Raw genomic sequence first — 10,651 nt, 5'->3', positions numbered from 1 at the left:
GTTATCGATAATGCAGTCGTATTTATATCAAAATACCCACCAACTCAATGTCATGAACATTGGTTATGAATTAAATATAATTTTAATTGTTTCTTGATACCTATCTTTTAACTAATTAGTTTAATATAATATGAGGCAAATATGAATTTATAGTTATCAAAAGTTTGGTTATTTACCCAATTTATAAAATTACTGTAACATAGGTATCCTTTTCAAAGAATTATCGAAAAGGGTTATCGAGTCAACCGGTGATCCCACAGCGGGCAGTTACCTTGGCCAACGAATTAGTTTTGCCATCCAAAGGGGCAATGCTGCCAGGATCTTAGGAACTGTGCCTCGCTGCGGTGGTTTCGAGGACGTTTTAGATTTTATTTAGTTTTAAATAACAATCAATATATAGGAATAATTTTATTACACATAGGTATGAAAATTTAGCTTTATTTGGTATACAACGCGAAATGAATACTGCATTCATAATATATCCTGGATATCCGCAAAGTAACGCCTGCTTCTATCCAATACGCAGATATTAAGCCTTATTTCCTATAATTACAGCGGCAACTACCTATTTTAAGTAATTTCTAATATGGCACATTATATGTAATGGATTTAAACCCCATTTATAAAGGATTATCCTTTTTTTAGAAATGGCAACTTGATCTAATTTCAATTTTCAAAATAGAGCTTCTCCACTTATAGAACTAATTTTTTTTTTCAGTTAACAAAGACCACAGCAATATTGCTATGTGGCAGAAATAAGCATGGCATACTTCCTAGGACGTGCTGTCACAAAAAGCTGTACTTAGTATTTATAAAAACCTCGGGATAGGTGTTTAAGGGGACCTAATCATCAATCTTTACATTTGTCGTATTACTTTGTCTTTTTATATACCTGTAGAGTAGGATAGATCAGGACTATAGACTATAGATAGTCTATAGTCCTTCTACCAATTCTCCATTATCAACACATTACCGGCCCACTACAAGGCACGTGTCTCCTCTCAGGAGGAGAAGTTTTTAGACCGTAGTTCACGGCCCAAACCCTTCTCAAGCGGATTCGTAGACTTAACACACAATTGAGAACATTGTGGAGAACTCTCAGGCATGCAGGTTCCCTCTCAATGTTTTACTTCACCGTTTAAAGCAAGTGATGTTTAAATTGCTTAAATTAAAAACGCACATAACTCTGAAAAGTCAGTGGTGAATGCTTGGGCTCGAACTCTGTCTCCACGAAAGTAAATCCGAAGCCTTACCCTATCAGTGCCTCATTACCAATCCCTATCGCTATCCCTACTATCCCTACTAATATTATAAATTTAAATGTAAGTTTGTTTGTTACGCTTTCACGCAAAAACTACTAAACCGATCCTCATGAAACTCTGTACACATATTCTTGGAAGTATGTCTCCTCAGCGGACACCAGCTAACTAAATTGAATGCCACAACAAAAAATAAAATCAAACGCAGACGAAGTCGCGGGCAACAGCTAGTTATTATATAAATAAATAAATAAATATACCACGACAATACCCACATCGCTGTGTAGCCCTAAAGTAAGCGTAACTTGTGTTATGGATACTAAGATAGCTGTTGAATATTTTTATGAATGTAATACAAATAATATTTATTTTACGATAATCTACTTATGTTGCGGAATTCTATATAAATACAATAAAAATTCAGCTTAATTTGTTATACTCGCGAAATGCAGGAGAATCTGTACGGTGTAATTCATAACTATACTTACTTTTGTATCAATTGTAATATTTTTATTCATCTCATATGTTACCTACACCTGTAATTCTCAAACATACAGTAACTACTTGTTTTAGTAAGATTAATTGATAAACAGTGTGTGTAAATTGTTGCTGTAAATAAATAAATAAATTTTTCAATCTTTATATTCCAATCAAACAGATCTTCGGCAATGTGCTCTCTACGCACGTTTCGCTCCGACACCGGAGTATCCTGAGGAGATGTTGACTTTACAAAGAATAATTGTTAAGAATTATTCATATTTGTTCGAAAAGTTATTATGCGAAACCTGCGTATAGAGTACATTGCCGAACATCTGTTTGGGGTGGGGTATAAAGATAGAAGGAATTATGTATAACACCGTACATATTCTCCTTCTTTTCCCGAAGCGTAGCAAATTAACCTCGAGACGATAGAGATATAACTTTATAATTTAATGCTTTTATTTATTTTTTGTACTCTGTATTCAGTGATCAGCCAATCTTTTCAAGTCATCGGAAAGCATTGCATGAGAAATGCAAAACAAACAAAAAAAAAAATGGTTCCATAAATTAATATAATTCTACAAAAATTAACAGAGAAGTCATATTTTTTTTACAAATCTTATACAAACTTAAAATAAACTTTTAGAGAGGTTTTTTGGAGTCCCCCGCTCTTGCATTTAGAGATCTAAAGCTGTCACCAAAACCGCTGTAGCCACCGTAATTGTTGCCGTAGGGTCTGTCGTAGCCGGGTCTTTGGTAACTGGGCCTGTAGCCCGGGTATCCCGCTGAGCTAGGGTAACCAATTGATCCGGGGTAACTGGTAGATCCAGGGTAACCGGTGGATCCAGGGTAACCTACAGATCCCGGGTAACCGGCTGATCCAGGATAGTTGTACCCAGGACGGTTGTCGTAGCCGGGGCGATAACCTGTACACAAATAAATCAAATCATTCAAGAATACATAATTTAAGAATAAATATGCAACGGCGTATACAGAATCTTGACCAGATGTAGGGATAAAAGTAGGAAGATACCATCTTCTTTTGTCTTGGAGATGTACCTAGTGTTATCTCATCTTGTATAGGAGACTGGTTTTTTTTTAGCCGAATGTGCCTGTAATTAGACCAGCAACGGCCTTCAGATCGGCTGGGTTATTACGTTCTCACGCCAGGTTTGCTACCGGCGAAAATCTTGCAATCTTTGCTGTAAAACGTCACTTTTGTAATTCTTGAGTATGCAAAAATGACGTTTGACGTCTGTCGCAAACCTGTTGTGAGAATCTAGCCTACAGAAAAGCAATATTGCTTGGTGGCAGGAGTAAGCATGGCGGCCGTACTTCCCCGAACAAGCTCTGTCGCAAAAGGCTCTCCTTCTACTAGCATAGAATGTAATGTAATGATATCCTTAATTTCGTAATTATTTTGTAAATAATAGTATACACCATACTATTATTATTGACTTAAAAAAGAAATTATTTTAGTATTTTTGTATAATTTTAGTCAAGTCAGTTAACCGCCAATTCCTAGCTCTATTCCGATTGGTCAACGTGAGTTGGCGCGGCGGGAAAGTCGTAAACGGGGGGAAAGCAAAAGATAGGGCATTCTGAGAGTGGTTTGGCGGAGGAAGGTTGACCGATATATTGGTGTTTAAAGTAATCTAGTAATACATAATAATGAAATAATAAAGTAACTACTTTGTTCGTGAGCTGGTTTAATTTCATCATAGCAACTTCTAAAGATCTTTAAAATTCTTAGTTCTTTTGACAGAGCTCATACGGTAGTACTTACGCCAGCTCATTTATATCAGCATCATTGCTGTTGCCAAGCAGCATTGGTGTTTTCCAGTCTAAAGGGCGTGGTTGCCGATGTAATCAGACACATGAGGCTTAACCTCTGGTTGCTTATTCGCCTCTGGTTACACAAGGTGGCACTTTGCAGAACGTGCCCCTTGCCTAAGGCTGCCAGTCCACCGGAGCGGAGCGAGGCAGCGTAGCAGAGAAACGGAGAAATATTAACCAATAGGATTGCACAAAATCTCCGCTGCTCTTAAGTGAACCAGACACAGTTCCGCGCTCCGCATTAGTCCGTTTCTCGGCTCCGCTGCCTCGCTCCGCTCCGGTGGACGGGCAGCCTAACTTGTGAAATGTTGCCCTGTTTATAGGCGATGAATTTCCACTTACCATTAGGTGGGCCATCTGTTTGGTACGTTAATTATTACTTTAAAAAAAAATAACAAAAAACAGCAGAAACATAAAATAAGAAATTAAGAAGTAGATATTGTGCATGTAACAAAAATCAAGATTATGTTTGATGTTAAACAATAAATATTTTGACTTAGAAAGATATACTTATTTACCTCCGTATCCGGCATTGTTCTGTCCATATCCGCCATATCCGCCCGGATATCCGTTATATCCGCCTGGAATTAGAAGATGTTATAGCTCGTATGATGGTTCGAGTTGCTAATGTATTTTCTTTGTTGATGAAAAACGCCGCCTTAATTTGAATTTAAGGGTACGTTAAACTTAAGCGTAACTTGTACTAATGTTGATTTTTACATATACAGATGTAATTCTTGTGGCACTATGAGGCACGGGTCTCCTCTCAAAAAAGGATACGGCCTCAAGTATTCCACCACCACAGAACTAAGAACATACAGAAACCCGACTAATATTGAAGCATCTAAAACCACTTTACTTTGGTACTGTTTCGCGAACAGGCGGTTAGTCACTACATTATATTTAGCAGTTGACATTAATAATTGTACCTCTTATGTTAACTATAAAATGGGGAAAATGGAAACGTTTGTGAGCTAGCAACATTTCGCGGGTGTGAAGTGCGCCGGGCGTTTTGTTTTTGGACACAATGCACTGGATGCAATAATGGCTGAATGAGGGTTCTGTATGTGAGTTAGTAATCTTTTTTTTCTGGCCAAGTGCGGAACGGTAAACTTCACACACCTTTGAGAACGTCTCAAGCATGCAAGTTTCCTTACGATGTTTTCCTTCACCGTTAAAGAGAGTTATATTATAAATTCCTTACATAAAGAAACATTGAATACTCATTTTATAGTATATATTTTATAGTAGTCCTATACAGATTTTAATTTTGTTAAGCACATTCACGGGTTTTTATAAAACCCCTCTAAAATTCAAAAATTCAACATTTAAAATTCTTTCAAGTAGGCCTAATTCATAAGCACTGTTGGAACGTCAAGTCAGTCTGTTTGTAGGGACTCTACCATCGGTTCGGAAGGCAGATTCCACAGAGCTAGTCATAGGATAACCTTACCTCCGTAACCAGTCTGAGATTGACCAGGATAGTTGCCCCCGTAGCCGGGACTGCCGTACCCTCCGCCGTACCCCCCTCCATAGCCTCCGGAGCCTTCGTAACCGGGTTTCAACAACCCGTAACCACCTCCGCGCCTGCTCGAGGTGTAGAGGTCATTGTCCACGAGACACACTGCCACGTTGATTAAGCACAGCAGTGTTATTATGTGCTGTTAATAAAAAAAAAAAATTATGTATAGATGAATAAATTCATATACTACGACAATACACACATCGCAATCTAGTCCCAAAGTAAGCATAGTATTATGGGTACTAAGATGACTGATGAATATTTTTATGAAAAAAAAACTTAAATACTTATATTATACAGACTAGCTGACCCGCGCAACTTCGTCTGCACCAAATGATATCAATTACATGTTTTGATATCTTAAAAAAAACCTAGAAACTAATTGCGGCGCCATTTGCCAAGTCATCCATACTCACAAACTTTCGCATTTATAATATTAGTAGCATCCATTCGATCGTTGTCCCATATACCTTGCGACTTGCTATCTGTGAAGAGTTATGACATTTATTTCCGACAATAGTTATCAGATCTTCATTAAAATTAGACAATACATGCTTGTTAGTATACACTTTCAAAAAAAAAAAAGAATTATTCAAATCAGTTAAAATTATTATATATGGTATGAAGTAAAATTGATAAAAAATTTCATCCTATTTCGAGTAGGAAAGTATCCTATATGTTGACCCGGAATATCAGCTACCACGATACCAAATTTTATATATCGCGATGCCCGGACAGACAGACAGACAGACAGACAGACAAAAATTAAATAAAAATCTGTTTTGGACTCAGTATCGATTATAAAGCAACCCCCGGTCAAAATTTTCAGAAAATATTAAATGTACAGAAATCTTCAAGTTACAGTTTTAATTTTTATTATAAGTATAGGTAAACACCCCAACACTGTAAACATTTATGCTGGACTCAAAAAGCAGGGTCGTTGCCGACTGCGCCAGTCGGCCGTCAATATAGATGTATAATTCTTGACCTACCAATGCATACATTTAAAAAATGTGTAAAAACGCATCTAGTACAGCGAGGTTACTATACATTTGATGAATTCCTCAATGACAAGGTAGAATGGAAGCAGCCAGCCTCGCTCTCATCTCCCGCAAGATAGCAAAATGATTGTAAATGTTGATGTTGGAAAAGAGCAACTACTGAGTTTCTTGCCGGCTCTTCTCGGTAGAATCTGCTTTCCGAACCGGTGGTAGAGTCACACAAACATGCATACTTGACGTTTCAAAAGTGCTTATATTAGGCCTACTTGAAATAAATGAATTTTGAATTTTGAATTTTTGAATTTTGAATTGATAAGTAGGATAGGGAAGCAAAGACAGATAAGAAAGATAAACTAGTAGGATAGATAAATAAAACAGGCCTTGACCTGTATATAGGATTAGTTGTAATGTTTGGGCCATCATCATCATATAACCCAATGAGGGCCCACTACAGGGCACGGGTTTCCTCCAACAATGAAAAGCGGTTAAGGCTGTAGTCCACCACGCTGGCCCAGTGCGGATTGGTGGGTATATTTACTTAACTAATGTGTAACATCTCGTCTTTATTGTTTTTAAACTAGGAGGTTCGTAATTCGGTTGTTTTTATATGTTTTTTTACCTTGGAAGTCCGTCATTTATTTAATTATAGTGTTTGGATGGTAAGAAATTTTCGTTCGTCACCGGGAGAACTCCTCGACAACTACCGTCCCCGGAAAAACAATATTTAAAAAGGTTATGAGCAATTGCAAACCTAGCCAGTGACAAGGGCGAAAAAATTTTTTTCCATAAAAAAAGACCAAATTTCCTTTTAGTTGGTATTACATTAATTAACTTAGCAAAGTTCTTTTTAACTACTCTAAGACGAATATAATGTAATACTTACTATTAAGTGTTATATTTTTTTAAAAATCTATTATAATTTTATCATAATCATTTTTTTTAAATATTGAATAGAATAAATATAATCAAAAATACTGGATAGCCCCCTTTCTATCTGGCCTTATGTAGGCTAGATAGAAAGGGGTGCCCCCGTTCTATTAAGCCGATGGGGTGTTACAGCAATCGTAAAAATAAAAAGTTAATGCAATTAATGCAGAAACAAATATACTACGACAATACACACAGCGCCATCTAGCCCCAAAGTAAGTTTAGCTTGTGTTAAGGGTACTATGATAGCTGATGAATGTTTTTTATGAATATCATATAAGTACATAAATACTTATAATACACAGATAAACACCCAGACACTGAAAAACATTCATCACACGAACATTTTACCAGTTGTGGGAATCGAACCCACGGCCTTGGACGCAAAAAGCAGGGGCACAGCCCACTGCGCCAACCGGCTGTCAATTAATATCCATAGTAGTCTAAAGTTGACATAAATATACGCAATGACAACCAAAATATTAGCAGTGTTTACATTTCAGGTTTAATTGGATCACGGATTTGATACTATGGCAAAATAAAAATAAACAATAATTTTAAAAAACTAAGATTGCTAAAGATAATGGTTGAAAATTAAAATTAACATCATTCCTGCCTTATCGAATTTAGATGAAAATTTTATTAAATTTGCAAATCGAATAATAGAGTAATCTTTTCAAATTAGTGTATTTTCATCGGTTCTCAATATATCTACAAAGTTTGAACGAAATCAGACTGTTTGAAGAGGGTCAAAATCAAGTCTAAAAGGAGTCGGTTACAAACATACTAACAGGTGAAGCTAATATAAAGCGTGTAAAAAGGATACGCATGTACTTCTAAAATTGATTTTAAGTTGTCATTTAAAAAACGATATTTTATGAATAAAAACTGAGTTTAAATATGCGATATTTATTTTGTGTTTAACCGACTTTATAGAAATAATGACGATATGAAATCTACTAGTAATATGAATAGTAAGATCCCCTAAACGTTTAAAAGTAAACACTTCACTTACCAGAAAATACATTTTTCCTTATACACAAAAACAATAATTATTAAAATAGCAGAAAATAACAGTTCTTGTAAACACTTAAACTATTCTAATTTTGAAAGCGTAATATTAATTAAATTGATTTATATCAGAATAAAATATAACAGTCCAATGACACGGTACGCACTGTGTAAAGTCACCTCAGTTATGAATGCGACCGTACAAGACGTCCGCATTTATATGACTATAGAAATACTGTTCAAGATCATATGTTGGTTTTTACGCACTCACGCTCTTAATCGCCGTAGTTCATTTTTATCAGCTATTCACTTATGGAATCCCATGTTTTCGTCATTAGCATAATATTTAAATATAAAATAAAAAATAAAAAACTCCCGACTTTCTATATCGTTTCCATTACTCTGCTAGTCAAGCCCTTTCATTTGATTCCCATGTTGAGGAATCGTGGGCGGCCATCTTGGACAGATTTTAAACATAACTAATAAAAAAACAAAATAAAAATCGGTTCACCCGTTTGGGCGCAACGATGCCACAGACACACACAAACACACACACACACACACACACACACACACACACACACACACACACACACACACACACACACACACATATGCACAGACACCTCCAACTTAAAAAACTCCGTCGTTTTTGCGTCGGGGTTTAAGAATTGGAGTTCATAACTTTTTTTTCCTAGTAAGCTGTATAAAATACTCGAAATAGAATTTTCCACCCGTTTGCACTTGATGATGGATAGATAGTATTTACCCACGAAGTACAATTTTTTTAAATCTCGATAACGCACAGAATTTCCCGGACTGGTATGCGCAGCGTAGTTCGACCCCCAATGGGTAGGACAGATGACATAAGACATCAAGCGAGTTTCTTGGCGCCAATGGAAATTGGCCCACGACCGTGGATGTTGGAACTCCCAGCAAAACACCTATATCCAGCTGTGGACGTCAAGAGTTGAGGTTTTTTATAATAATAATTGATGGATCAAAGTAGGTGGCCCTGATGGTAAGAACAAAAGGATCGCCTGTAAACAGAACAAAACTTCGCAAGGCATGCAAGTAACACGTCCTGCAACGTGCCGCTGTGTCCATCAACCGAAGGCGTAGGTGTTAAAGCCTCATGTGCTTGTATTTACAGCAGCACCCACGCCCTTCAGACCGGAACACAGCAAAAATGCTGCTTAGCGGCAGAAATAAACAAGGTACTCCCCCGGCCGAGCTCAGTAACAAAAAGGTTTCTAACTAACATACTTAAAGTTCTGTTCCGTTCCGTTCCGTTCGGTTCCCGTTTTGTGCTGACCTGTGCTGTCCTGTGCTGTACTGTGCTGTGCTGTCCTGTGCTGTCCTGTCCTGTGCTGTCCTGTGCTGTGCTGTACTTTTCTGTGCTGTGCTGTGCTGTCCTTTGCTGTCCTGGCTTGCTGTCCTGTCCTGTCTTGTGCTGTTCTGGGCTGTGTTGTGCTGTGCTGTGCTGTGCTGTCCTGTGCTGTGCTGTGCTGTCCTGTGCTGTGCAGTGCAGTGCTATCCTGTGCTGTGCTGTGCTGTCCCTGTCCTGTGCTGTGCTGTCCTGTTCTGTGCTGTGCTGTGACAGCTGTGCTGTGACAGCTGTGCTGTCCTGTCCTGTACTGTGCTGTGCTGTGCTGTTCAACTCTGTAAGTACTGACAGAATAATAGTGTTGTGGAACATTAGTAGTATTCAATTCTATTCGGTTCGGTTCGGTTTGATCATTTAATCGTAATATGTCACGGAAGCACCAGTCGCCATTCTTACGTTGTATAGTGTCCGCAAGTCTAAATCCGACAAGGATAATGGCCAACACTTATAGTGAATACGAACGAAGCATGGAATATTATCATACTCTGTCACAGGTCCATTAATTTGTTTATTATTTACATGCCGAAGTATCATTTGAATCGAAGTTGTGGGTGGTCTAAATTTTATTCGTTTAATTGTTTAGTGGAACTAGGAACAGAGGTTGTAACAGCGTCACCAAGGGATGGTTAGAAGTCAAAGGTCTTCTTGTAATTTATCCTTAGGGCTCAACTTTTAGAGAGAACGAACGTATGAATTTTGTGCGCTTGTGAAGAAATCCGAAACAAGATACTTACCCACTTTTATCTAAATTCCATGGAGAATATTATTTACATATCAACAGAAGGTTCACGTACAGATTTGAAGTATTACGTCATAGGTGTTAGAAATATTACTAGACCGATTGTGAAGATCTTTATTGCATTACATGGCCACCAGGGGCGCTGTGCAGGTTCTTTTCTTATTTTTCCCCAAAGTAAGCGTAGCTTGTGTTACATTTGGACGCAATACTTAATACTAACTTTTTTTTTATTTTGCTCTAAGTTAGCCCTAAACGGGAATCTGGTGGTAAGTGATGATGCAGCCTTAGATGGTAGCGGGCTAACCTGTTAGGGAGTATGGTAGTCATACCCCATATATGATAGGAATACTTACTCGCTTTGCGGCACGTCTTTGACGGCCAAAGCCTCTTACCAAACCAGACAAGACTAAATTCAGAAATTATAAATTCACTAATTGCCCCTGACAGAAATCGAACACGGGCCCTCCAATACTCCTACTCAATTTCACA

At 37.6% G+C, this 10,651-nt stretch overlaps 2 protein-coding genes across 2 annotated transcripts; both read right to left on the bottom strand.

Moving 5' to 3' along the window:
- Window positions 1–2,306: 2,306 nt before the first annotated feature.
- On the bottom strand, window positions 2,307–8,233 carry LOC120632622 (glycine-rich cell wall structural protein-like). The gene is made up of 4 exons (XM_039902566.1): window positions 8,041–8,233; window positions 5,029–5,236; window positions 4,094–4,156; window positions 2,307–2,665 (listed from the first exon to the last, which is right to left on the bottom strand). Exons 1-4 carry the CDS (start codon window positions 8,050–8,052, stop codon window positions 2,382–2,384), a joined length of 567 nt encoding a protein of 188 aa, XP_039758500.1. The 5' UTR covers window positions 8,053–8,233; the 3' UTR covers window positions 2,307–2,381.
- Window positions 8,234–8,910: 677 nt separating this feature from the next.
- Window positions 8,911–9,735, bottom strand: LOC120632897 (sperm acrosomal protein FSA-ACR.1-like). The gene is made up of 2 exons (XM_039902935.1): window positions 9,303–9,735; window positions 8,911–8,990 (listed from the first exon to the last, which is right to left on the bottom strand). The coding sequence occupies exons 1-2, from the start codon at window positions 9,733–9,735 to the stop codon at window positions 8,911–8,913; spliced, it is 513 nt and encodes a 170-aa protein (XP_039758869.1).
- Window positions 9,736–10,651: the final 916 nt, after the last annotated feature.

This window comes from Pararge aegeria, chromosome 20, assembly GCF_905163445.1.
Source record: "Pararge aegeria chromosome 20, ilParAegt1.1, whole genome shotgun sequence".
Lineage (NCBI taxonomy): Eukaryota > Metazoa > Arthropoda > Insecta > Lepidoptera > Nymphalidae > Pararge > Pararge aegeria.
Note: the sequence above shows the minus strand (reverse complement) of the source record. Positions and strands in the feature narration are given on the sequence as shown.

Bases quoted from the DNA above. Each gene is read 5' to 3' on its own strand.
- LOC120632622 (XM_039902566.1), bottom strand. The intron at 4,157-5,028 runs GTAAGGTTATCC...TTCTAATTCCAG, and splicing joins ATCTCAGACTGGTTACGGAG to GCGGATATAACGGATATCCG. The intron at 2,666-4,093 runs GTAAATAAGTAT...ATTTGTGTACAG, and splicing joins GAACAATGCCGGATACGGAG to GTTATCGCCCCGGCTACGAC.
- LOC120632897 (XM_039902935.1), bottom strand. From the start codon at position 9,735: ATGTTCCACAACACTATTATTCTGTCAGTACTTACAGAGTTGAACAGC. The intron at 8,991-9,302 runs GTATGTTAGTTA...TGACGTCCACAG, and splicing joins GGAACGGAACAGAACTTTAA to CTGGATATAGGTGTTTTGCT.